At 48.7% G+C, this 27,628-nt stretch overlaps 3 protein-coding genes across 3 annotated transcripts in view; 1 reads left to right on the top strand and 2 right to left on the bottom strand.

Moving 5' to 3' along the window:
• The window catches only part of OBSCN (obscurin, cytoskeletal calmodulin and titin-interacting RhoGEF), a 141,641-nt gene extending 133,467 nt beyond the window's left edge, over positions 1–8,174 (top strand). Inside the window, exons 96-105 of the mRNA XM_088534760.1 lie at positions 136–246; positions 353–520; positions 1,259–1,381; positions 3,316–3,486; positions 4,378–4,498; positions 5,222–5,461; positions 6,088–6,311; positions 7,119–7,194; positions 7,680–7,829; positions 7,963–8,174. Coding sequence (XP_088390886.1) covers positions 136–246; positions 353–520; positions 1,259–1,381; positions 3,316–3,486; positions 4,378–4,498; positions 5,222–5,461; positions 6,088–6,311; positions 7,119–7,194; positions 7,680–7,829; positions 7,963–8,140 — 1,562 coding nt within the window. The 3' untranslated portion in view covers positions 8,141–8,174. The remainder of the gene's footprint in view (positions 1–135; positions 247–352; positions 521–1,258; positions 1,382–3,315; positions 3,487–4,377; positions 4,499–5,221; positions 5,462–6,087; positions 6,312–7,118; positions 7,195–7,679; positions 7,830–7,962) is intronic.
• A 3,882-nt stretch (positions 8,175–12,056) lies between these two features.
• CYP8B1 (cytochrome P450 family 8 subfamily B member 1) lies at positions 12,057–13,678 on the bottom strand. Its single transcript, XM_010214760.2, has one exon. The coding sequence runs from the start codon at positions 13,661–13,663 to the stop codon at positions 12,131–12,133; it is 1,533 nt and encodes a 510-aa protein (XP_010213062.2). The 5' UTR covers positions 13,664–13,678; the 3' UTR covers positions 12,057–12,130.
• Positions 13,679–17,309: 3,631 nt separating this feature from the next.
• On the bottom strand, positions 17,310–23,134 carry ACKR2 (atypical chemokine receptor 2). The gene is made up of 2 exons (XM_088534761.1): positions 23,093–23,134; positions 17,310–18,504 (listed from the first exon to the last, which is right to left on the bottom strand). Exons 1-2 carry the CDS (start codon positions 23,132–23,134, stop codon positions 17,326–17,328), a joined length of 1,221 nt encoding a protein of 406 aa, XP_088390887.1. The 3' UTR covers positions 17,310–17,325.
• Positions 23,135–27,628: the final 4,494 nt, after the last annotated feature.

Below are 27,628 nucleotides of genomic sequence, written 5' to 3' on the forward strand. Positions count from 1 at the left end.
AAGTGAATGCCAGAGTATGGACAAAATCTCCTTAAACTAGTCAAAAATGTGGTTTTTTATCTTGTTGTTTTGCATGTAACTGTTATCAACATATCTGCTGGCCTCCCTGAACAGCTGCTCTTCTCTCCTTTGCAGCTCCTTCGTTTGTTGAAGAGCTCATAGACCAGGCCGCTGCCGTCGGGCAGTGTGTGACCCTGTCGTGCCGCACAGCAGCTCACTCGTCCCCGCACATCGACTGGTTCAGAGGTGACGTTGACACTCCTGTAGGGAGGCCCAGGCCTTCAGGAAAACGTATTAGGCCCCTCAGTATGAATATGCACGGTCCTTAGTTTTCATATCCTCTGCCTTTCAGATGGGATACCTGTCCACAGCAGCAGTCGAATTCTCATCTCAACCACACTCAAGAACTTCCAGCTGTTAACTATTCTCTCTGTTAATGCCGATGATTTTGGTGTTTACACCTGTGTGGCCACTAGCTCTGTGGGCTCAGCATCTACCTCTTGCATCATAAGAAAAGCTGGTAAGAAAGGAAGTAGCTAGATTTATTTAGTTTTTTATTTTTGTGGTAGTGGTGTATGCAGAATTGATCAACTCTTGAGGATTTGTTCTTTGCTTTTTTTTGCCCTCTGCTAGCTGTGAGAACCCAACTGAAATGGGGAGATCTTGGGACTTCAGAGTTAGAGTGGATTTTAAACCAGAGGATCGCAGTGATAGCTAATGTAGCTGGCATTCAGGAGCAGGGACAGCTAGATAGATGTTATCAGATAGAAGGTTAACACCATTAACAGACCTAGGTCAGTCTGGCAAGCAATTTTGGGAGTTGAAGGTTGCCCCAGGTTTGGAAAACAACAGTGCTTCTGGACCTGGAAAAATGTGACTCCCTTCCATGCACTTGGGAGTGGGATATCTCACCTGAGCTTTCTGTACCTAGGTTCAGGGTAATGTTTCTCCTTTGCTTGCTCTATTCCATATCCACTACCGTTGCTGTCTGGTAGCAGAGCACATTTTGCACTGTGCTCATTCCCTCTTTTTCACGTTTTTAGTGAAATCTGTCCTAGATTCAGAGTCAGTCAAGTAACAGTGCACTTGGAACGAAGTTTTGAAATCTTTGCTGCTAGACACAGCTAGGTTACTGTTCCAATAAGAATCTTTTTTTTTTTTCCAAAATAAAATATCTGTAACAAAAAGCGCTGGGCGTGCAGGTACCTCTCACAGCAGTGCTAGAGATAACAGTCGTTTTGGTGCCTCCTTTTGACAGAAGTTCCTCCAAGCCCTCCAGCCCCTGACATCGTGGATGTTTATAAGGATGGAGTGCAGGTGGCCTGGAAACCCGTGGAAACCAACACCCCAGTCCTCTACACTGTGCAGTGCAAGAGCGAAGGTAAGGTGGAGCTCTGCTCCTGTGCCTTAAAGAAAGCATCACAGTCTGTATGAGCTCTCCACCAGCTGGATATATATATATTTTTTATTCAGAATCCATATAGCATCATTTCAGCATTCTAATTTTGAGTTAGGAATGAAAATCAGACCTCCGTGCTTTGGCCATCTAAAAGCTTGATGTTTTTGCGGGCTAGCCTTGCATGCAGGATGTGTACTTATACGAAGGCTTGTTAAATTCTCCTGGAAACGATGACCAAAAAGCAAACTGCCTATGTAGGAATATGCACAGACAATGCCAACCATGCAGCCCTGAGTAATCCTCTTAAATTACAGTTATGGCAACATTATACAAGTCACTATCACCCTTTACAGTAACGACTAGCAATTGCTATCATCCTTTACCCAAGTTTTCCATTCAGTTAATGGAGAAAGATGGCATCTCAAGCAGGCAATGATCCTACACTAAATAAGTATGATGATTTCTCCATTGGCTACGAAGGAAGCTTAGGGTGAACAGCCAGGATAAGATGACAAAAGTTTGGCAAGACTGCATGCCATCCTTTCAATGATCTCTTCCAAGGCCTCTGCTGAAGTCAGTGGATGTTTTTTGCGTTTAATTCCATGAGGTTTGAATCAAACCCCTCAGTCTGTTCTCTCTCATGGGTTCATTTTTACAGTGCTTATTGTGAATACCTCTACTAACAGTAATTTCTATTGCAGTCCTGCATACACAGTTATTTGGATTGAATGGTTCCATGTTTCTTTTAATTCTCCGAAGAGACATGCACTTCATTCTCAATTAACATGAACACAGGCAGAAGTTTCTGCCTCTTTACACTGTACTTGGTGTCAGATGATTTTCCTCCAACACCTTCTTTATTTTTGCTTCTTTTGACACAGCTGTGGACAAGACTTTTGACAAGGTTTGGAAGAAAGAACAAGAAACAGCATCCACTGTCTTCATTCACATTCTGTTCATTTAGGAGGAACATACAAAGTTTTCATATGCAGACAGATTAAGATAAAACATAAAACAAGATTAAGATAAACATAAAACAAGTTTTTATCCTGTCCTTTTTTCTGACAATAGGCTTTTACCTCCTTCTCTGATTCTGATCTGTGGCTGCTCCTTCTTGCATATGCACACACCATAATTCAATTAATAGCCAGCGAGGTCCTTGACACCTTTGCTGTGGGTGACGAAATATTGCCAGTGTTATGGCGTGAGGCACTCTGTAATTCTCAGTATTTATTTGAATTAAAGGTTGGGTTTCGTCTCGGTCATTCTTGGGATCTTTGAGTTCATCTTTGAGCCCAGTGCTGGTGACAACATGTGGGCAGCATCAACTGAAATGTTTGCAGGGATTTTCCTGCTCACACCTTAGCTCCCTGGATAATTACTCCAGGATAAACCATTGTTTTTATTTTCTTGAGATATCACTTGAACCTCATAAATGTTGAGTGAGATTTGCTCCAGTTTCAAGTATTTGGTTTGCTCTGCAGGTGTTAATGGATAGTTCTTTTGTGAAATGCTGCACTTCATGGTTTCAGCAGGATTGAAGATAAGACCAAAGGGGAAATAGAGTGTTTTTACAGTCAAGGTTTTGTCTGGAGTTCATCATGTTTTGACACTTGAGATTGGTGATATGAATTAGATGAACAGAAACTGTACAGACAAATTGCATCATTCCTCTGCAACAGCATTGCCACACCTTGGACTGATTAAATATCAAACAGCTGGCTTCAGAAGAGAGGAGGTTGCCACATGCACAGCTAGTTAAAACATCTGCAGAAGTAGGCCATAGCATGCTTTTTCCTTAACTTAGAGATTGCACTGCTTTTCCATATTTCTGGCATGTGAATAAAATTGATGCAAAGAAAGAGTGGCGTGACTTTCCTAACCTCTTTCCTTCTTTCCCTCTTTCCTTGGCCAAGAGGGAGAGTGGAAGACCCTTGCTACAGACATTGCTGACTGCTGCTACTACGCAAATAATCTCTCCAGAGGGTTCACTTACTGCTTCAGAGTTGCCTGCATCAGTAAAGCAGGAATGGGCCCTTACAGCAACCCATCTGGCAAAGTGAGGATCAGTGAGAAAGACGAAATGGGTAAGATACTTGGTAATTGGAAAGCATCTTGCTTTTACTGCATCAAAACAATTTTCTCTTCTTAAATACAGCTTCAGAAGTCAAGGAGGAGTGAATTAAGATCAATTCCACTTGTGCTGGGGTGTTTTGAGGCCTTGGCCTCTTTGACTGCCCTATTCACAAGTAATAATAACAAGTCCTAATTCTGTCTGGAATATCTAGGAGATTGTCCACACAAGGTATCTGGAAGCTGTGTATCACGCTCCGAGGTTAATGTGTTTGCTAGGCCTTTGGATACCGCTCTGTTTTGAGGTGAGATCATGAGGCCTGGGACAAGAAACTTGATACTTGCGACACTGATCTAGTACTGTGTGTCTACCTCCAAGGCCCTGTTGTCAAATTCCTTTATGCCAATGTGTCCAGCATTTCCAAACAGATGCTTTAACATGCCAGAAGGCATATTTTAGTATTTTCAAGGAACATTCAGAAAGCATTGCGTGCCAGGACCAGAGCAACTTGTTTTCAGCTGATGCCCTGCAAATACCCAGATGAAAGAAATTTCCGTTCCTTTGGCAGTGTTTATCATGATGATTGGTTATGTGCAAAGATGAGAACCAGTTGACAATTGCAATGAAAGGTTTGGTATTGTTATTGTAGAATACAACATACTGCCAACCTTATGTGGTCTGGAGTGATGACACCAGGGAAGTGCTGTGTGGTCAGTCCAGGACCTGTTTGCATTAAAAGAGGAGTGGTGTCACAGCTGTGAGACCAAATGCAAACTTGCCTGGACAAAGTTCAGCTGTTGTATTTATCTTTGCTCATGAAGATAGTGGAGGATGGCTCAGAGAGCGTGTAGTATCTACACAGAGTTGTTTGGCTGTGTAATTCCCACCATATTTTTCTCTGCAGAGTTTCATGCTACAGTGCGGAGCTTTTCATCAACTGCTACTGAAGAAGAGAGTGAAATAATAGCACCATCTGAACCTTTCCCAACCTACCAAACCTATGCCTTCCAAACAGAGATCAAAAGGTAACTAACTTAGTGCTCAACCGGTGGTAGTGAAATGTTGAATGTAGGTAGAAAAAGCAAAAGAAAGCTAGAAAAGCTGTTTTTAGGAAAGCCCAGCTCATCTTCTAAAATGGTATTTTGATGAAAACACCTCCAGTAGAAGTGACATTGGACATGGAAACCTGAGATCTTTGGCTGAGCAATCTTCATTGTGGTTTACTAGGGTTCAGGTGTGGATTTTCAGGGAGAGAGCCGAGGGCCTGTTGTGAGCAGTGTATGCTGGGCAACAAGCCCCTTGATATATTTTTAGGTAAGCCTAGCACATTTCTAGGTGAGTCCTCTCCTTGTTGCATCATCCTTTGCAACTATCATTTTCATGGAGTTGGGATTCAGCTTCCACTGAAGGATCTCAGATCTTTCCCTCACTAACAGAGGGAAGTAGCTGCCACCAGGGAGTAGTTCTTTTGCCCTAGACAGGATGAGCCACATTATATCTCTTTCTCCTAAAGGATTTAGGATCTCATCCCTACAGTGTAAAGCATCTGTACAATTCAGAGACAGAGGAAGGATGTGCCAGCTGTGACAATAGTAGCAATAACACAACATAGGGCAGGGATGAAAAATATGTGGTGGGATCCCATTGATTTTAAAATACAGAAGCTCCTGGTACAGGATACAGCAGCTTTCCTCTTTCTGGAAAGAAATAGCAGAAGTTTAACTTGCCTTTGTCTGCCTTTGTACCAGGGGGCGTTTCAGCATCGTCCGACAGTGCAGGGAAAAAGTAAGCGGCAAGACTTTAGCTGCTAAAATCATCCCCTACTGGCAAGAGGACAAACAGGCTGTGATCTTGGAGTACCAAGTCCTGAGAAAGCTTCATCACACAAACATAGCTCAGCTGAAGGGAGCCTATGTCAGCCCACGGCACTTGGTGTTGATCCAGGAGATGTGTGTGGGACCAGAACTACTCCATTCTTTGGCGTCACGGTAATCATACATGGAGGAGCTCCTGGAGGGAAGGGTTTCTGTCTGGGGCTCGTGTCAATAGCAAAACAGCTGTGTTTACATTCATCGTCCTTGATTCTCTCTTCCCATCTGTTCCAGTGGGTTGTCATTACTGGATTTGTAGTGTATTTGTGCTGTGACTTCTTGTGATACAAGAAACTTCCCTACCTCGCTGGTGTAGTGGGGAACTTAGGGTCTTCCAGCTTTGAGGTTTGCAGCATCATGCAGTAGTTGATATGAATCTTTCTCTTCCATAACAAGGAGATTACTATGGGTCAGAAAGCCTTGTTTCCCCTCAAGATTATTTCTTACGATGGCTGCTGAAATGCTGTGATTAAAGATGTGGGACTGGTGGGCATCGAATCTGCATTTTGATCTCTGCACCACCACTGCTTTCTCTGAAACTCTTGCATCCATAAACCAGGCTCACAAGAGGGACCAGCCTCTCCATATTCAGTAAATTCTCTGAAGTTAGAAGAATTGCTTTTGTGGGGCCCACAAGGACCTTATGGGATTAGACTTCCAGGGGAGGGTGACAGTGGGAGCAGACTAGAGCTCTTGAGCATGCAAATAGGACACCTCTGTTTTCCATTGCTTTCTCCTACCAGGCCATCCTACTCAGAAGTGGAGGTCCGAGATTACCTGTGGCAGATCCTCAGTGCAGTTGAGTACCTCCATGCACGCAGCATCCTGCACTTGGATCTCAGGTCCGAAAACATGATCATCACTGAGCCCAACCTGCTGAAACTCCTGGACTTTGGCAATGCACAGTTCTACACACAAGACAAAGTCATTACCATGGAAAAGTGCATGGACTATGTTGAAACCATGGGTAAGTACAGAGTTGAGTCAGAACAACCTTGGCCTTGTGTGCAGTCTGTGGTAAACAGAGTGAAACTGGACCATGGTCAAGGTGACAGTTTGCAGCTGGTCCAAGTAAACAAGGTCTCCCACTTGCCACCTTCTTGTTACGATCTGCGTCTGACCATGGGGAACGCAACCAGAGGTCATAGTGAACACCACACTGGTGGGAACCCATGTGCCCCGAGTTGATGGGTGTCATGCCACTGTCTCGCCATGCCTGGCTGCTGTATGTAGAGCTCAGGAGGAACAACGAGCAGCTCAGAATTTCCAAGCCTGAGATTTGATTGAGTAAACCATAGAGCTCGTGTCAGGGGTGTCCCTGGAAGACACAGAACTCCTTGTGAACATATGCTGTATCCATAGGGAACATTTGTGCTCCAGCCCTCATAGTCCCATTGGTGTCATGTGGTTGGTAGGAGAGAAGACGCATCTGTTTTTTACCAGTGAGAAGGAGACCAGGCCTGCAGCGTCCCCCCTGGGAAACGTACATAAAATGAGAAGTAGTAAAACAGATCAGGAGGTGCAAGAAACCCAAAAAAACAACCCCTCTAGAAGTGAGCTCAAAGGTGCCCATGGATTTTCTGTTCTCTAGGTTTCTTTGCATTTTTGACTCATGGAGGTGTCCTAGCTCAATCACCACCCCATGATAGATGGATTTTTTTTTTCTTCACCCTTTGAGGAATATAGCAAAGTGTAAAAGTACCTATTGCTTTTGTGCTGGTCGTAGTGGCAGAGCGTGGAGCAGAGCTTGGCTCACTCGTGTTTGCTTTTGTAGCTCCAGAACTGCTGACAGAGCAAGGAGCCCTCCCTCAGACCGATGTCTGGTCCATCGGGATCACAGCGTTCATCATGTAAGTCAGTCTGCCGCAGGAGCCACTTCCAAAGAGCGATTTTAGAGCATCAACCATCATCTCAGATACTTTGCCCTCAACTAGGTCTTTTCTCCTTGGCAATAGCACTGTGTGGCTGTGTGATGCAGGGTTGGCAGCTGCCTGTCCCGTGCCAAGACGCCCCAGTCCCAGATGGAGCCACAAGCTGCCAGCATGACTCCTTTCCTCTAAAAGGAGGAGGAAGGATCCTCTAAAAGGAGGAGGAAGGAGGCAGTTTTGGGACACAGCAGCTGCTTGTGTTTCTCACTCAGCCTAATTTCAAAAGCCCCAGCTTCAACAGGGAAATTTGAATTGCACCAAATGAAAAAGCTGCCAAAGCAAAAAAAAACAAAAAAAAACCCACTAAACACTGCATGACCTTCCTCTTACTGCTGGGTGGGAATTCCTGGGAGCAGAAGTATTTCTAGAGTGCTTTTTCATGATGATTAGTTCTTCTCTTGGGTTAGGTTGAGTGCCAACTACCCTGTCAGCTCTGATGCACCCTGTGAATTTCTGAGAATGACCAGGAAGGGGAAAGTGAAGCTCACGCGATGCTACGCTGGCCTCTCTGGAGGGGCAGTGTCATTTCTCCAGAGCACGCTCTGTGCAAATCCCTGGTAAGGCAGCGACCCCTTTCCCAACGGGACAGTTTATGCAGAATCCAGTTATTGGCCGTTCTTTCTCTACATTTCTTAGGGGCTTCCTCACCTGGCATGTCTCCTTGACTGACGCTCTGTTCTCCTGTCCTAGGGGAAGACCATCAGCCTCAGAGTGCCTGCAGAGCCCGTGGCTCCAAGAGACAGGTTTGGACAGCCGACAGCAAGCGCTGGTTACCTTTCCCACCACCAAACTGAGGAATTTCCTCATGGAACGGGAAAAGAAAAGGGGTCTGCTCTGCTCCAAGTACGGCCTGATGATCGCGCAGTGAGACGGATGAGAAGACAGTGGTGAATCGTCTCCCTCCCTGCTTCTGCACTTAGTGTTTGGCACCATAGGGTCCTGTCAAGTTACTGTGCGTCAGCTGAGTTAGGGTAGATGCCCAGATCTGTGCATTTAGGTCTCTGTGACTGCAGTGTAGCATATCTGTAAACAAATCTAGTTCTTGCAGGGTAGGAATGTAAATAGGGCTTCTGTGACCGATGGTAACCTGGCAGTGCGTGTGTCACCTGTCTCCGAGCTTCCTGGAATAACCAGGGAGCTTTGCCAATCCTTTCCTGCAGCTGGAAAAAAACTCCAGGTATGCAAACACAGAGACTCCTGCCCCTGGTCCCAGGCTGTGGCACTGGGGACCCCTTCAGATGTCACTGTGCTGCTCATCTCCCAGGAAGAACCACAGCAAGGTGTGAAGGATGGATGGACTTTGTCACCTGCCTCCAAGCCGAAAGAATTCAATAAACAATTCTGAAATTGGAAAATAGCCCTGAGGCGAGGAGAAGGTGGGGAAGGTGATAATTAGACTGTAGGATGGAATCGAAGTAGTTATTAGAGCCACCAAGGGGGAATAGAACAGTGTAGTACCTGCCTCTTCTTGAACTGATGGCAAATAGCAGAGTAGCTAAGGCCTTTGGATGCAAGGGCCTGACTGGATAAAGCTCTGAACAATATGGTCAACAAGTGGTTAAAGCTCTGAGCAACTCTGCTTTGAGCAAAATATTGGACTGGAAACCTCCCAAGTTCTCTTCCAACCTGACTTATCCTGCAATCCTGTGTATAGCCCAAGTAGCAGGCGCAAAGCTGGAGCGGTGGGACTCTGCCAGCATCCATGGATGGATGGGCTCAGCTTGTCCCTTGCCTGGCTAAGTACAGCACCCAACAGCACCATCCCACAGGGCCCAGCCCTGGGTGAAACACAGGGCTTTGCCACCCAAGCGACAGGAGATGCTTCTAGCTATGGAGAAGCTGCAAAGGGAGGTTCAAATATGCGTTATGTGCGTGGCAGTGTTGCTGTAAAAGAGGGCTTTCCAGTGGCTGGTGAGCTCCCTTCCTTATGCTAATCTTGCAAGTGGCCATTCTTGCCACTTGCTGCTTGGCTTTGAGCAGTTACTGTTCTCCAAGGGTGCCCAACCTTCATGGTTTGTGAAAACGTGGAGCTCTGCTTTTCTTGGGACAGGTGATGACAATACAATAATGACCATGATCTTATGTACAGGAGATCTATCGCTAGGAAATATGGACAGCTCAAAGCACTGCTGCTATTTCCTGGGGAGTGCACAGGCACACCTACCCAGAGACATGAAAGCAGCATTGTTGGCAAATGCCCTGTTTTGACTCTTTCAAAAAATCCAAAGCATCCTGAAGTTTCATGTACCACTTTGTTCTGCAGAAACTGCCGGGCACTGCATTCCTTTCCCATGGGTGGTACCAGCTCTGTGATTTCTTAGTAGTTATAACCTCGGTGTGCCATTGCCTTTCTGAGAAGTGAGAGATGTGTCTCTTGGTTCTGCTGAGTTTCTTGAGTTTTCCTTGGGGTGCTGTCTCAGAGCAGCATTGGGCTGTGTGGAGAGGGAGGAGAAGGGGAAATCGGTTCCTAGTGTATTATATAGTTCAATACTATCATATGGAAGTATCAGAAGGAGAAGCGTGGATTAGAGTGTAAAGCTTTGAACGTCAAAGTCATCTGGTCTTCATGATGCACAATAGAGGAGAAACCAAACCTCCATGAGCGATTCTCTGGGGGTCAGAGGGCTCACAGGAGACAGCGTGTGAGATCCCGCCCATTAGATCTTCAGGCTCCCAGATTCCTTCCAATTTACCTTCTTCTACAAATCTATGGAGGTTTCTATTGGCCAAGCCTCATTCCTTACTCTTGCTGGGGCACTTTGGGATGGAAAGCTCAATTTTGGAGGACAATCTGTCTAAGCATAAAACTTGAATTGCAGGTTAAGTCACCTGGAGCTTTGACACTCCTCGTTCTCAGATGACTCTGATTTTTGCTTCTCACATTTGCACGCCTTGGGGCATGCCTGGAGTCTTTTGTAGACTCAATATTGTCCTGTTAACTAATGCTAAATAAACTGTTCTGACAAAGAACTAAAGCTAGATTTTTCTGTGGAACCGAGATCGTTGTCATTATTTTTATATCCTTCCCCAGTACTGTTGTGCCCTATGGCTCTGTATCACACAAAGACCTTTGGGGGTGAAACTGCAGCCTCACTATGTAGCCTCTGAAGGGCCCAGAAGTAGCCCCTGCCCCATCTGGCAGGATATCCAACTATCCAACTAGCTCTGGATAACGCTGCCAAAGGTGTGGGGGTGCTTCACTTTACAGTGTTTAAAAGGTCCTCTCTACAACAGCCGCATGAAAGTTCCCACATTGCCCTGGTGTTGGAGCTCCCTGAGCCCTTCAGGTCATTGCCCAGCTCCGCTCACCTCTCCCGGCCTTAGCCCAGGCTGCTACCAGGAGCGGAGACCCCGGGAACAGCCCCCAGCCAAGACCAGAAGGTGCTTCCAGTTTGCCCAGATGGTGCCCGCTCGTTGCTGTGAGAGCATCAGGCCAGTGTTTTGGGTAGCAGCTGTGGGAGCTGCCTCTCCTGGGAAACAGAGCAATTTTATTAATCTTAGTGGTGCCCCAGCTGCTCGACAACTTCCCTCTACTGGATTTTTTGCCTTCGAGATGAGGTAACCACGTAACTCTGACCTGCAGAGAGCAAAGCCAAATTTGATGTTTTGACATGCCTGAAAATGTTTGAGTTGGGTTCCTCGGTCATCTGTAATTGCCAGAGTCCAAGGTTAGCGTTGGGGGTGAAATCAGTCTTTCGAGCTTTGCCTCTCATAAGGGCTGCTCTTGTCAGAGACTTGACTGCAAAAAGGAAAAAGCAAAACCAAGTGTGCAGGGCAAACTCTTGGCTTTTACTGGGCCAGCTCTTACAGGTGCCTAAAGCAGGAATATTTGCAGTCCCAGAGGTAGTTGTGGCTGCAGCCCATGGGGGATTGAGGTTTTTATGGTGTTTGATCCTGCCCGGGGCCTGTCTTGTCCACCACCCCCTCCACCCATCCCAGGCTGCTCTGCTGCTGGAAAGTGCCAGGGGGGAGAGGGTCCAACGGGAACAGGGATGGTATCCCCAAAGGACCCAGAGCACTGGGATGAAGCCAAACACACACACACAGATGCAGATACCCTTTTTTTATCTCCAGTGGCCGTGTACAAGACCCCCGGCGTGGATACGCACCCACTCGCAGCTCTGGAAAGGCCGTTGTCCATATCTTCAGTCACACTGATGCATGGAAGTGGTACCCGAGGTTATGACTGATGTATTGCAACTCCTACCGCCTCCCAGTTATGTAGTAACTGAACCCAGCACGTTCTCTCCTTTCCTTAGCTGTGAGCAGGGGAGAGTTGTGTGTTGGGGGGTGTCTGTGGTCAGTAGGTCCTACCTCTGCTCTGAGGGACCCCAGGGGACACATCTTAACCTGCAGCCAAGAGGAGCTTGCAGGCAAGACCCCGCTCAGCCCACGATGAAACCTTTGCATGAGGCATTTATTGTCCTCCGACCTCTTGGCTGCTTTCTGAACACAATGAGATATTTTGGCTTGACAGGAAGAGAAACAGGGAGGAGAAAGGCAAATCCCAAGCGCGGGGGCTGGCGGGGTTCTGCCCTGGATATGCTTCACATGGAAAATATGCTGGGATCCCTGCTTGCTTCGTCTGGTTTCAATGCACCGTGAAGGGTCCGATACCAAAATAACAGTCCTGTGGTGCAGAGGAAGTAAAAACAATACAGCAAACCACATGCATGGAGCAGCGATACATGCAATGGAAACGCAGAGAAAAGCCCCGATAACAGTTAAAAAAGCGCGTTTGTACCAGCACCCGCCCCTGCAAAAGACCCCGCGCGGATCCGATGCCGGGGGAGGAGCTGAGCGCGGTTATTCCACCAGCAGCTCCTAAACAAGACCGAACATAACGAGGGCTTTCAAACTAAAAGCGCAGCCGGTATCTGAAGCGAACGTCGTGAACAGGCTGCATCATCCCGAACCCCCAGCGGCTGGAGTCGATCGGCGGGACCTCCTCTTCCTCGTTGAGCAGCTCCAGGTCGTAGTAGGAAAGTATCAGGAACACAAAGAGTTTCATTTCGTTGGTGGCGAAGAACCGCCCGGGACAGATGGATGTCCCCGCTCCCCAGGGCATGTTATAGTATTTCAGCTTTTTCCCGTCCTTGTAGAAAGATTTCTTGGTGCCGTCTGGGTTCAGGAAGCGGTCGTATTTGAACTGCTGAGGCTCGGGGTAGATTTCTGGGTCCATCTGCAGAGAGGCGTGTGGGAACAAGGCCACCCTGTCCCCACTGCGCAGGGTGTACTCCGTCCCCTTGTCCGTCTTGAGGGTCATGTCCTGCAGGACGGATCTGATAAGGATGGGGGCTGCGGTCAGCCGCAGGGTCTCCTCCAGAGCACTGTCCAGCACAGGGGTCTGGTCTAACATGTCCTTGGTGACATTAATTGGTGGGCTACCTTGCTTCACTTCCTGGCCGCTCTCCCTGGAGACTTTATCCACTTCTTCCTTCACAGCCTTCATAGCTTCAGGATGTTTCATTAGGTACAAGAGGAGCCAGAAGGAAGCTGGGCCCGTATTGCCTTGGGATGCCCAGAGGAGCAGAAACATGAAACGATCCCTCATGTACTCAGGGACCCCGTTTTCTGCCATGAACTGGTCTTGGTCACTTACCCATCTACTGATGTTGTCCTTCTGCCGGCTCTTCTTCACCGAGAGCATCCTCCAGAAGAGCCTCTTGAGCCGCTCAGCTTCAATCTTGTCCTTGGGAGGCAACACGGCATAGGCCAGGCGTGGGAAGAGGCGGTCGTACTTCCGAAATTCATAGAACAGCTCATCAGATCGGACACGATCGCGCTCATTGGCTTTCTCCTTGTTATCTGCCCCTTGGTAGGGCTCACTGCCGTATAGAGCCAGGTACCCAGCTCTGAAGACGATGTTGTAGCAGTAGTTGAAGAGCCCGTCTTCTTGCCACATTTGCTCCCCCTCTCCCGAGTTCAACTTATAAAGCATCAGCTTCTGCAAGTTGTCCATCATGGCTTGTGTCATGACAATCAGCCCGTCTCCCATCAGATGCTTCGTGCTCGATAGCTGAATAATCTTGTGGGAGTTTGTGATGGGCTGGTATCCAAAAACACGGAGGACCAGCTCGGTTGCAAACTTCTCGAAGTCTAGTTTGGATCGCGATTCCTTCACGATGGCACCAAAGCAAAAGGGGTCCATCACGAAGGTGAAGTAATAGCCCCCGAGTAGCACAGTGAAAATATCCCCGTGCTTCCTCTGCATTCTCTTCAGAAACTCAGAGCTGTTCTTTCTGAAGTCCAGCGCGTAACCCAGCCACGGGATGAGACCTTTGTCCAGGGGGGGCTCATGGGGTCTCCTCCTCCGAAATGCTCCCACGAGGTAGAGCCCACCAAGCAGCAATGCTGCCAGGGAGCAAAGAAGAGTGATCAAGAGGGCCATGAGAGCTGTGCACCCGTCAGGGCTTTGCCCTGGCCCTGGGCAGGTGAGGGCTCTTTATGCACATCTGATAAGCCCTGTACCTCTGACGACCTCGGCTGCTATTGGTGGCAACTACTCACCCTTCCCCTGCTTAGCTCTGCGGCTTATGCCTGCTTTTCTTTTCACGGAAGACAGGAATTTCTGAGGGTGGAAGAGGACGGTGCAATCGGGCGAAGGGCTCATTGCAATCACGTTGCAGCAACGGGGCCGCCGAGCAAGCTGGGTGGGTTTCAGCGTGTGCATTGGTGCTTTGCTGTAACTTAAATGGCTTTTTCTAGGTTTAAAAGCTGCATCCGAACTGAGTCTTGCTTTTGGAAAAAAAAAAAGGAAAAGTGGAAAAATAAAAACAGGAGAGGGAGATTAGAGAATTTCACTCAGTAATCCCTGCCTCTAATCTCCAGCTATGGAGTTGCTGACTGGATAAAATAGACTGAGAAGCTGGAAATTCCACCGTGAGTGAGTTCAGGAGAGAGGAAGAGGGGCTAAAGCTGAACTCATTTGGTCTCACAAGCCAGGAGAGAAGGGAAGATCTCCGGCATTCTGAGGTTCTCCAACACCCCAAGTTCTCTCCTGGCTGTGCCAGCCCTGCTAATCCATGCAAGGGCAGAACAAGCGCGGGTTCACCCTCCCCAGGGTTGAAGAAGGCTTAAATCAGTCCCATAGATCAATTTGTTCTCTGCCGTCTCAGCCCCGATTTCTCACTCGATTCATATTTTAGCCAACTCGGTTCCGCGTCCCCTGCCCCATCCCTCTATCCCGGGGTTTTCCTCCCGGCACCAAGGAGCATTCCCGGTTACGCTGCCCGGGATAGAGGGACACGCTGGGACATGCACAGCCCGTCCCCTCGCCGCCCTGTCCGCCCCCGCACACCAGGAGCCGCTGGCAGTGCAAGGAGCTGAACTGTGAAATTGCTCTTCTCTTTAACCCTTTTTATGCCTTTTTTTTCTTTTTTTTTTTTTTTAATTTCTCCTTCCTCCAACTTCCTCGGTAGCCAGACAAATATTCCACCCCCCCTCCACACATTAGGACCATCAGGCAAATACATCTCTGCGGGGCTCCGGGCAGGGGGATGGAGATACCCCTGGATTCCTCAGCGCTGCTGCGAGCAGGGGAGCAGCCGGCAGCACCGAGGAGGATTTTCGGAGACGTTGCAGAGGGGCTGGTGATTGGCAACGTGCATCGACCCGGCTCTGCGGCTCCTCAAGCCGAGGTAGGTGTCCCCTTGGCAGGCTGGGATGAACGGGGACGCCCCTGGCCAATATGAGTGATGGGGAGATGCCACCTCCACAGCAGAGCCTGCACTGGTCTGATTGTCCCTAGCAAAGACAGTGACCAGCCCCTGAGCTGATGGTTTCATCTTCTCTCTCCTTGTTCCTCCCCGCTGTCCTGATGCTTTTGCTTCAATCCACTGCTCTTCTTTACCTGCTTTACCTCAAATTTTCAGTTCCCCATCTATTGCCTCTTTGCCCCCCCTCTCATTTTTTACCCATTTTCCTTCTGCTTTTGTGTCTTCTGCCCACAGTGTCCTCCAGACTTTCTAGTCCTCCAGACTTTCTAGTAATCCTGCTCTTCTAGCGAGGGCTTGAGGCACCACTGGACTTGAATCATGCCTCATCTATAACATGTTAGACCTCACTTATAGCTCATCTCTGGGAGGTGCAGAGTGGGTTATCTAAGTGAAGGGCCCCTGCTAAGGCACAAATTGTGACTTTGGTAGAGATAACACTTCTAGTTCACTTTAAAATACAGACCCCCAAAGTGACCTTTCAATTAGCTGGTATATCAGCACCAGGCTTCAAATCGGCCAAAACAGAAACCTTGCTCCCACAGCACGGGCAGATCGCAGTGAGCACCAGCCAGGCCAAGGTCTCTGCACAAGGCAGAGACAACACGAGGTTGGCCAATAAATAAATAACTCAGACCAAAGCAGCTCCAGTGGGGTGGACAGCCAAGGACACGCACGTGCATGTGCCGTAGTCCCTCCAGGTGCTCATCCCGCTCCGGTTCCAGCTGCAGCAGGGAGCTCCTGAAGGGATGATCGCACACAGGGCTCAGACGAGCCCTTCCCCTAAGCATCCCGGGGTAGGTTTTGCACAGGCCACCCTCAGGTGCCCCCCAATACTCCCGTCAGGCCTGTTCCCTGCTTACTGTGAGCTGCAGAGCTCAGGCTCTACCACCTCTCCAAGGGGGTAGCCCCTGGGTAGTACCTTAACAGTCCATCCAAGTGGCTGAAGGGATTTGGTCCTCGTCACCACCTCCATTGTCATGTTCATGGATCTGGGTGTTTAACTGAGCAGTTTCCTTGTTATTTGTTATTTCCTTTTTGCTGAATAAGTTTTACTCAGGTAACAAAACAAAGCAAATGCGCTTTCCTCATTCCCTCGTGATCCCATCCTTGAGTGTTAGTCATATTACCTCACTGGCTGAATATTTATTCTTTATTTTTTTTTTAACAAAGAAATCCCAGCCTTATTGTTTTGAAAATATGCCTTGCCAACAAGAAAAAATAACTGCAGCAAAAGCAGATCAACTGAAAAAAAACCCTCTTCGTGCTACAAGTATCTCTGTCCTTCCTCTGTGAAGACAGCAAGGACATCCTACCAGTAGCTGAATTCAGCAATAAAACAAGAAGGTAACGAGGGTTTTCTTTCTACTTATTAATGATTTGTACGCTTCTAGTCAAAGTTTGATCGACTTCAAAGCTAGAGAAGAACCAGTTAAGGTCTGACAGTGTTTGAGGTGGATAAAAGCTTTAAAGGACAGCCAATGAATAACCTTGAACTTTAAAGGTACTCTGGTTAATCAGAATTGCCTAGTAGATAACAGAGCTGTTCTGTTCAAGCCCAGGCTCCCACTATGCGATGATATAAAGCCAATATTTACAGTATCCACAGCTCTTTCTTATCTTGTCAAAATGTGTCCATGGGAACACAATATACCTCTGGCTACTGTTTGCTGAGAATATGTTTTTATTTTTTCTCTTTCTCACTGGTTGTTACTGATTTAACATCTCTTGCTTTGATGGTCAAACTGATCTTGAAACAAGGAGCTCTGCCTCTCCAGAGCCATCATGTGATTTCCAAGTGCAACCATCTGGTTACTGACATCCAAGGTAGAACGGAGCTCATGGAGGAAGACATTGACTTTTGTGTCTGGCCTGATGGGTGGCCACTGGGAAGCCCTTCCCTCCTACCTGTGCCATGAGCAGTGGGGATGATGAAACTGCTCCCCTTGATCAGCCACTTCAGGATCTCTGAGTGAAGATTCCCCTTGAGGTCTCAGGCCTGCAAGTTTGGGTGCACATGAGCTACGTAAAAATACATCTTCATTCACTAATGCTTCACCTTCTACACACCTCTGACAGAAACTAGCCTCCTTCCATGACCATAAATTCTGGACAATCCTTTTATAATAAATCTGGTTTCAATTAAAAAATCCCACACAGTTTTCCATTCTGAATGTGAGCAATCCCCATCGTGATGTTGGCTCCGGGATGAAACTTCTGGTTACCCAGTGCTGTGGGCTCCAAAACTTACAACTCCATCGCATGACTAGGACCAGTAAAACACATCACAGAGGACATACAAGTTCATGCATTTATTTTGGTGTAATGTAAACATTGATCATACATTTGTGATACTCAACATTTCTATCTGAGCAGCGTATCTGACTGATGTACGAGACTGACTTGTTTCTGAAAGTTGGATCTCAAGGAAACCACTTCTTCTCATAATGGCCCTAGGGATCTTCCATAAATACAACCGAAATCGTTTCTTCACAAAAGCATAGAGCAAGGGGTTGAGGCAGCAATGGACCAAGGACAAACTCTCCGAGATCTGCATGGCATAGTCCAATTGCCTGCTCGTTTCACAGTTTCTTATCACGCCGACGTCTTGCAGGGAGTGAAGGATGAGGACAATGTTGTAAGGGGACCACAGAAGAAAGAAAACACCCACCAGAGTGAAGACTAAGCAGAGTGCTCTTCTTGATCCAGGGATGGGAGAAGCCGTGAGGACACACACTATGCGGGAATAGCAGAACACCATGAAGAGGAACGGAATAAGGAAGCCCAGGATGTTTTGAACGGCCTGAAAAACAACTTTCCAAAATAGGTGTTTCTGACCATAGTCATGAGTGCACATGACAGTTGTTGTGTTGTGGATGTGCTTGACGTTGGTGAAGATGCCATCAGGAACGGAGAGAAGTATGGAAATAATCCAAACCACTGACAAAATAAGGATGGACTTCCGCTGCGTCACTGAGTTCCGAGGAGAGCAAGCATGGACTACCTGCAGGTACATGTCCAGACTCATGCAGCTCACAAAAAAGACACCACTGTAGAAATTCACAGTGTACATGGTGTTTAAGAGCGGGCACAACAGGTGCCAGGTGATTCGCTGAGAAACGTAGAGGGCCCAAAGAGGAAGGGTGAGTAGGAGAAGGAAGTCTGAAACCACCAGGTTCAGCAGGTACACCTCTGTCATCTTCTTTTTCTTCTTGATGTACATAACCAGGACTATGAACAGGAGGGCGTTCCCAGCCAAACCGACCAGGAAAAGCACAGTGTAAAAGGTCGGTAAGAACACCCTGATAAATGAGAGTACTTCTCCCTTCGTGCACAGACCATACAGCACATAATCTGCCTCGTCCAAGTACTCGTAGGAGTAGTCGCTCGAATTGGCAGGATAATCTCCGGGATCCAGCAGGACTATGGGTGTTGTTGCCACCTCTGAAGCCACATTTGACAAGTGGCTTCCTGGGAAGGAAAAGCAAAGCAAAAGGGGATCAATCACTGAGGCATTCTGAAATGTTTTTCGTGTGAAAAGCAAGCTTCATAAGGCAACTATTCATCATGGAGGCTTTTCCTCTATCTGATGTATATTTATATCCATATATATTTATATATATGTGGACATAAATCTCTGGGCTTGACAGTCACTGTTACTCTCTGTTAACTATCTCACGTGTTGCATCGCTTGAGCTTTGTTTATGGCCTGGAGGTATCCATCTACATTAAAAAACAAGACAAAATAAAACAAAAAGTCACTGCTGGCTCCTGTGAAGAGAGGTTTAGTGTTCAGTAGCCATGAAGAAACAGATTTCCCTTGATTAAGCACAGGTAGCCCAAGACCTCGTGACAAAGTCTCCTGCTTTAGATGCTCTGCTCGAAAAGCACTTGAGACCTGCGCGTGGTCCCCTGGCTGAGTGCTGTGATGGGCAGACCACAGGGGTAAGGGGTACACGGGATACTCTCTTCAGGCTCAGATGCACAGAGAGTTGGTGTGGAGATAATAAATTATTGTACAATAACGTAGCTTACAGTGGATGCAAGCTACCTCCAGCAGAAAACCCAAATTCATGGGTAGGCTGGAGATTTTTAATCACTGGCTGTATTTGCAAAGCATTTTATTTTATTTTATTTTATTTTATTTTATTTTATTTTATTTTATTTTATTTTATTTTATTTTATTTTATTTTATTTTACTTCATTTTATTTTATTCTACTTTATTCTACTTTATTTTATGAATTTACCCCTATTGCAAATGGTTCTGGTATCCATCCAAGAAAGCCACTGCAAAATCGTGGGCGTTCTGGGTTCCTCCAGTTAAAACTGAAAGCAAAACTCTCATGACCACAGTGCCTTACCCCTGAATTTCTTCACCAAGGCACTATTTCCTGTTTTATAACCTTGCAAGCTTTGGAGAAGTTTTCTGCTCTGATTTAGAAGAAATCCACCACCACGCCTGCTGTCAGCTGGTTTACATTTACCAGAACCTCTGAGAGAAGCAGAACTTGTTACCAATATTTTTATGTCTGCGTCTCTGCTCCAGAGGCAAAACGCTACATGAGTGTGGAAATACCTGCTGGTTCCCCACGGCTTAGCTGGCTTAAACGCCTGTCCCACGCAATTCCATGCAGCTGAAAAGAAGGAAAAGTTTGAGTTGAAACCAAGGGTTTTCTTGTTTTTCACAGTCACTTGGGAAGCACAGCGAGGTGTTTCAGCCAGAACAGCTATGCACAATTTGAGCAGTCCGGAAGGCTTTTCTGGCAATGCTTTTTCTTTCTTTTTTTCCTGTTTTACGCTCCAAAGAAAATCCCCATCAGCCACATGCGGAGTGTCAACCTCACACCCCAGTGAGCGAATGTGCGACCAAAGCTGCTTCCCATCCCTGTGGCTAAATCCAAGGGACTCCAAAACACCTTCCCACGTGCCCCTAAGGACCAGGCCACCCCAAACCTGCTGCACATGGGTCCCTTGGCTGTGGGCAGCTCTGGCATCGCGGCTGCGATGTCCCCGAGTGCCAATTTGCTGCGATGTCCCCGAGTTTGTTTTCGCCCCGCGTCAGAGCTACATGCACATGAGTCCAGAAATTCATCTGCTGGAGCCTTCAAGAGGAGAGGGGAACCCCTCCAGCCTCACATGCAGGTTTTCTGCAAGATTTACAAAGAAAAGGCACTTACGGCAGCTTCTTCTCCGACCCTGCCCGTTCCCATCCTCTCGGATGACTGGGGATGTCAAATGGCTGAATCAGACTTCTAGGAACTCCTTTCACTTATGTAAGAGGATGGGCAGGGAATTAACTTGTTTTGATCTCCCTTGCGGTGGTTTTGCTTTTCTGGCTTCAGAGCACTAGAACTGCCCCCATCCTTCCCCTCCCTTGGCTGTCTATAACCATTTCCCCTTGTCAGCCTTTCCGATGGCCATCGGTGTCTTTGAGGACGAGAGGTCCCCTATCAAAGGAACGCAATGTCAGGTCACGGACAAGACAAATCCGCCGGGTTTCCTGGGGTGTTTTCTGCTGCCTTTTTCCACGTGCTTCAGGAAGAAGAGATCAGACCTTAATTCACTGACCAAGCCGTGCATGAGGCATTTAACCTTTTCATTCAGCACTGAAGAGGGTTAGTTGACATCCAGGCTCATGTAGGACCTGGGAGACCATGTGGCTGTTTGCAAGAGTCAGGTCTAATGATGGTCGGGGCCTTCAGCTCCCGTGTTGGAAACTCCTCAGCTCCCTATGAGATGGATGCTGAGCTGGGATGAGTCTTCTCAGCTCCACGTACATCCCATCTACATGGTGAGGTGCTCAGGGAGGAGATCCCGGTCCTCCCTATCCACGTAGAGGAGGACACACATCCAGCGTTGTCCCCAAGGGATAGGGATGCAAAGTAGACATGGAAACGTGTTTCTTGCTGCTCAGCCCCCTCCAATGTTCTATGGTGGCTTTCCCTGTGGATCTGTGACCCCGTTTCCCAGCATGGCCCTTCAGCTGGTGCAGAAATTTGCAGCATTTCCAGGAAATCAGAATAAGCAACATAGAATCATAGAATCATAGAATGCTTAAGGTTGGAAGGGACCTCTAGCATGTCAGTTGGAAGTTGCACACTCCTCACCACCCCTGTGAAAGCTCTCAGGGATTGAAAAATCAAGATTTTAGAGTCTGGGAGGGTTGTTTCATGCAGTAACCTTGTCACAGGTACCTACACTCCTGGATACACCATCTGGGGCAAAACTTTGGGGCTTTGCAGCTGATTACTGCAGTGGGATCTACCCTGTTCTCCCACCATGAACCCCCTTTGTGGGGGTCAGCACTTATGGGGGAACAGAAACAGGGGAACAGAAACACTGAAAACTGAGCTGAAAGGGGGACACCAGGAAGCCAAAGTCACCACCTGCTCCGGTGCCGCCATCCCAGCTGGTTTGGGGAATTTTCAAGTCACATGAAGGGTTAACCAGGCACCGAGAGGTGACAGTCAGGATGTGGAAGTGCTGAGGGATGCAGCTCGTGTCCGGAGCTGGAAGCACAACAGGATGCAGCAGTCCCAGCTTTATTTGTGCTTTTGGCAGGTACTGCATGATGCTACCCCTGTTGTCTTTTCCTTGGATATTGCTTAAGCCCCGCCAAGTCACGTGTGCAAATGAGAAACCTCCTGCCCGTGCCGGGCCCGGGCTGAGATTCTTCTCCTCCTCTTGTGTTTTTACATTCTGCCCTCAATAAATGGGAAGAATCCCTGGCTTTTTGTTTCCTGGCTCCGTTAAAACCTGCCCCTTTCCGTCCTGCATCCCCCAGCACGAGCAGCGCTGCAGGAATCCAGCCGTGGCCAGAGCTGCTCCTGCAAACTCCAAACTTCGGCTTTTCCATTTGCTCCTCTGCTTGGTTTAAGCACCGCGGGCATTTTCCCAAGGCAGAAAAAAAGAGTAGACAAAACTCAAGGCGACACCTCGTGGCAAGTGGTTTAATTTTACCAATTGGGCTGATTTTGCCCCCTGAGATGCTCGATGCACAGGACAAGGGACAGCAGCCACTAAGGCCTCACTGCATCTCCTGGTGTCGTCTCTGTAGAGAAGCCAAAAGCAGCTTTTTTTTTTATTTCCAGCAGCAAATTTACACGTTGCTCGTTCCCTCGTCCACATTGGATGGATCTTGTTCCTGTCTGAAGTCCTTTGTTGAGCCAAGGAGCAAGGGAGAGATCTTACAGGGAGAATAAACAGACGGAGTGGCAGGACTTCAGTGTGCGCTGGAGAAACACGGTGTAGAATGGAGAAGTTTGCATTAATCTGGATATTTCCATAAAGGGGGGATAAATCAAAACAGAAAAAGGGAAAAGGGAAAAAGAGACACGCTGGGGGATGCTGAGATGCAGCTCTGAGGTTAAGCAGGAGCAGTCTCAGCCTTGGGCCCCCCTGAGATGCTCAAGGTCGAATGCAGAAGTGGCCCCGGTCCGAAACTGAAAACAGGAGAGCTGGAAAGGGGGGAAGGATGTGGGAAAGGATTGCTGGCGTCCTCCGGGTCTCCGCGATGCTCCTGCAGCTCCGAAACACAAATTATTCTGTGTCTTTTGGGAGGGAAGTCTCATCCTTCCTGCTTAGGGAATATTCCTGGAGGGAATTTCCCCCCAGCCCATGCCCACGCCTTGGCTTGGGATGGCCGGAGCTGTTCCTTCCCCAACGCCCTCAGCAAGGGACAAAGCGCAGGGCTGCACGGATGAGGTTGCTCCAGTTGGGAAGTTTCTGCCCAACAGCGGCTTGCGGGTGGCTAGAAGACATAGATGACCCACAGGCGAGTCCATATATAAAGTCCCTATATATAAATTCTACCTCTTTTGAAAATGCCCCTTTCAAGTGAAACCTGAGGCTGAGACTGAGGTTCAGTGCAGCAAGGGAAGGGTGATTCCAAGCTGGAAAACAAACATTTGCTGATTGACTCCGAGGAGGAAGTCTCAGCCTTTGGATTATGTTACCAATCTCTGACTCCTGCCCTCCTAGAAATCCAGCTTGATGGACCCAAGATTGTCAGGCCAGGGGCGGACGTGACTCCTGACACAGTCACCCACATCCAGTGCCAACATCCCGGTGCTCCGCAGGGTTTGGGAGGCCTCGAGGCACTCACCGAGATGCCGGGGCCGTCAGACCATGCCAGGCCCATGCCCATCTCTTGAAGCCAGCTCACCCATTGCCACTGGTCTCCCTCTTTGGTTATCCCAGGTGTTCAAGGCTTCTCCCCTAGCAGCCCATCAACACCCTGCCACCCTGCTGCAATGCAGGATAGGGCTGAACCGGGCTCAAATCCTGGCCGTTTTGAACTCATGGCCAAAATAACACTCACGGCCAAAGTGGAAACACACTTTCTTGCACATAAAGCCAAGAGGCCACTGTTAGGATAACGGAAATCATTTTAATAATCTAATCTAATAATTAAAATCTCATCCAAGCATCACTCCTAGACCAGATACAATTACAGAAAAAGAATCATAGAATCACAGAATGCTGAAGGTTGGCAGGGACCTCTAGAGGTCATCTAGTCCAACCCCCTGCACACGCAGGGTCACCCAGAGCACGTGGCACAGGACGGCGTCCAAGCGGGTTTTGAAGATCTCCAGAGGAGGAGACTCCACAACCTCTCTGGGCAGCCTGTTCCAGTGCTCTGGCACCCTCACTGTCAAGAATTTTTTCCTTAAGTTCCTGTGGAACTTTTGGTGCTTCAGTTTGTGGCCATTACCTCTAGTTCTGTCAGTGGCCACCAGTGAGAAGAGGCCGGCCCCATCCTCCTCACTGCCTCCCTTGAGGTACTTCTAGACACTGCTCAGGTCCCCTCTCAGCCTTCTCTTCTCCAGCTGAACAGGCCCAGCTCCCTCAGCCTCTCCTCATAGGGCAGATGTTCCAGGCCCCTGATCATCCTTGTAGCCCTGCACTGGACTCTCTCCAGCAGCTCCACATCCCTCTTGTCCTGTGGAGCCCAGAACTGGACACAATACTCCAGATGTGGCCTCACCAGGGCTGAGCAGAGGGGCAGGATCCCCTCCCTCGACCTGCTGGAGACGCTCTTCTTAATGCACCCCAGAATCCCATTGGCCTTCTTGGCCACGAGGGCACACTGCTGCCTCATGGTCAACTTGTCGTCCACCATGACACCCAGGTCCTTCTCCGCAGAGCTGAGGAAATGGTTATGTAGAAAATGTCTCAGATATAATAAATACAGTGAAGTTGGTAGTTTCACTCTGCTGTTGGTGGGGTGGTTGTCGGCACGGAGAGTCCTTCGCCATGAGGACCAACGTCCATGTTGATGGTTTCTGCTGCCCCTGGGGGTCACTTTGGTGTGTTTGTTGTCACGCACCCACACCTTGTTCTTTGGGCTCCAGGTTACGTCCAAACTTACTCTATATGGTGGCTTCAGCCTCCATTAGATATTATTTCTCCGTTCTTGTTGCCCCAGCAAACAGCTTCGTGTGGCTCCAGGTCATCATCTCTTTAGGTGGCCCCTCGTGAGGCCTTGCAAACTCAGTACACCCCTTATGGCCCATCACTGGCCATAACAGCAGTGAATGACGGGCTACACCTGCATGAGGCACCACGGTGGCTCCGGCAGCGCCGCGTTCACCTCGTCCCTGCTTTGCAGACAGATGCACCCTGGCGTGTGACGAGGCCATTCCCTCTAGTTACTCCAGGAGCTCGACTTTATAAGCCACAAATTGCCCCCATAAAGGCAGAAATCAGCTCCTGGCTGGTGGGTTGGGAGCTGAAGGCACCTCCAGTCCACATCCCTATAACCTGCCCTTTGGTCAAAGCAGTTCCCTTAGTGCCACTAGTCAGATTGTTTTAATTGTTGTTTTTTCCCAAGAAAGAGTTATTTGCACCAATTTCCTTATTCACCATCGTTGGTGGCACGGGTGTGCACATGTTCTCCATATACGTGTCCATCATCCAGGTGTTTTCATTCAAATATATAAGCACCCATGGAGGATCCAAGCAGCGAACAGAAACTGGGCACAAATTAGAGGTCTAGACATGCACAAGGGGATGCTGCAGGTGACAGCAGTTTCATTAGTCCAGCAATTACAGCAAAATAGGTCTTTTTTAACTGAGTTTCTCCCCTGAAGCCCAGATGGCTGCGAGCTGCATACAATTAAATGCAGCTCTGATAGTCACGGTGGAAAGCAGCCCTCACTGTAATTCATTTTAAGATTTTAACTCAATTTGGGAACTGATAATTGCATTTTTTTTCCCTTTCATACTCTGCAGAGGCTTAATGGCTTTGGCAATTAAAGTAACTAGATTACTGGCAATGGGAAGCACATTTAAAGAGATGCAGCGGCACTCACAAAGCTCTTGGAGCTGCTGTCCTGGACGCAGACTGCAGATTGCTGCTTGTTTTGAAGAAAAAGCTGCTCTTCTGCCAAGGAGCCACCCTGCAGGTTGCAGGAACTGCAGCTCTCCCATTGCCGGGTGCTCTCTGCATCCCCGGGCACCACTCAGAGATGTGGCAGTCAAACACAGCACCCGAAAATCTGCAGAAACCGGACAAAATGGTCCCAAAAAAGAGAGACTTCTCTGCTATTTCATGCTGACGGGTTTCACTCTGGTCCTAGGGAAGGATTTTAGGCATTTTTAGATCCCTGGGGATTTTCTGAGCATGACAAAAATACATCCCCACATTTTTATCCAAGGCCTCTGGTCCTCCTGAGCTATTTGGGGCAATTCAGCTTTGATTTCAGTCACTGTCTTGGTTTCAAACGATGTCCTGGGGCCATAAAGAAAAAATCTCAAAATCCTGCTCTGTGGACCTGTGTGGTCTCATGGGGCCTTCAGTTTGCTGTTTGTTTTTCTAAAAAAACTTAAAAAAACATACCAGAAAAAGTCCCAGAGCCGTAAGACGGAGAACAAGCATGAGGAAAGCAGCTTCTGGTCAGTAGTTTCCTGGGTCTGGTCCTGCTCAGGGAGGGAAATGTGGAATTTAGACAGTGCATGCCCTTTGCAAACTGCTCTGGAAACAGATACATCTGTTTGGGTTACAAATAGTGCCCAAGAGAGCTTTAAATGAAAATAAATATGAACATGGCAAGTTATTCCCAGCTGTTCCTCTCCCAGTTCCTCCTCACCTCAGCTCCTGCTGCTCCCAAGAGGTGCAAAACGGATCGTGTTCCCTCAAAGGGACAATAACCCCTCCAATACCCACACCGGATTATTTGAAGCTGAAGCAGAAGCCCCTCTGCACCTTTGCTTACGAAAATGGTTAAGGAGGTGGCCTGAGTTTCAAAGAGAAAGAAGGAAAAGCGATAAGACGCAAAAAGAAACAAACACAGAAGCGGCGCCCAAAGAGCAAGAGTTTCCTGCCGTGCTCTGGAGGGATGCAGATATAAATGGAAATATATTTAATTTTGGAAATGAAATGATGGGATCGAGCTGCTCGTTAAGCAGCCCCAGCTGCAGAACCACTTCCAGGCAATTCCCCCGCGGCCGCTTGGGCCGTTGCGGAGCCGCGAGGGCAGATTCCCGGGAGCCGTGAGTGGATCCGGCCCTGGCGCCCGGCTCGGGATGAGCCTGCGGATCCCGCTGCTCTCCGACGGCTCCGCACCGCCAGGGCTTGCACGGGGATGAGCCTGGAAAAACAAACAGCAAACCCTAGGGGTAGCTCCTGTACAGGGTCTTTTTTCACCCTTAAAGAGACCTAAGAATCCCGGACCAGCTCTCCTCTCCTCAAATCCGCTTTTCCGCCCATGGTTGGGCCCATGCTGGGAGAGCAGCTATTTCCAGCCACCTTCCAAGGGCTCTTTCTCCTCCTGCCTTTCACCCTGTCGGCTCCCCACGGACGTGGCATCCAGTGCCAAGGATCCGGAGTGATGTATGGGCTGAAAGGATGAGGTTCAACAAGGCCGAGTGCCGGGTCCTGCACTTCAAGCCGTGGAGCGGCACCCACTGTCCATGAAGGGCAATGGAGCTGGGGAAGGGTCTGGGGCACAGAGCTCACGGGGAGCAGCTGAGGGAGCCGGGGATGTTCAGTGCGGGGAAGGGGAGGCTCGGGGGGACCTCATCGCTCTCTACAACTACCTGGAAGGAGGTTGTAGTGAGGCGGGGGTTGGTCTTTCAGCAGAGTAACTTCCCATAGGACACGAGGAAACGGCCTCAGGTTGCACCAGGGGAGTTTCAGGTTGGGCATCAATAAGAATTTCTACACAGAAGGAGTGGTGAAGCATTGGAAAGGGCTGCCTAGGGACATGGTGGAGTCACCGTCCCTGGCGGTGCTCAAGAAACGCGTAGATGAGGCACGTGGGGACGTGGATTAGCAGGATGGTGTGAGGGGTTTATGGCTGGACTCGATGATCTGGAAGGTCTTCTCCAACCCCATGATTCTGCCATGGGTCTGGCTGGCTCCATTGGCCCCAGGCACAGTGTAAGATTGGGTTGTTTGTGGGAGCCGTCAGGGAAGCTTTCCACAGGTCGCGGCCGGGAAACAAGGTGGTTCCCTCCGAGGGAATCAGAGGGTGGTTTGGAGGCTCCGAGGGGTGGCAGCTGCTGTGGGGCCCTTCAGTGGGGCTCCCCCAGCCTCAGAGCGTCACCTTCAGCCCCGGGACACCAGCCAGGGCCCAGGCAGCCCCCAGCCCCATGGTCCCCCCCAGCCCCATGGTCCCCCCCAGCCCCACGGCTCCCC

This window comes from Tinamus guttatus, unplaced genomic scaffold (genome assembly GCF_059628265.1).
Source record: "Tinamus guttatus ecotype Peru unplaced genomic scaffold, ASM5962826v1 Tinamus_guttatus_pri_ptg000599l, whole genome shotgun sequence".
Taxonomy (NCBI): Eukaryota; Metazoa; Chordata; class Aves; order Tinamiformes; family Tinamidae; genus Tinamus; species Tinamus guttatus.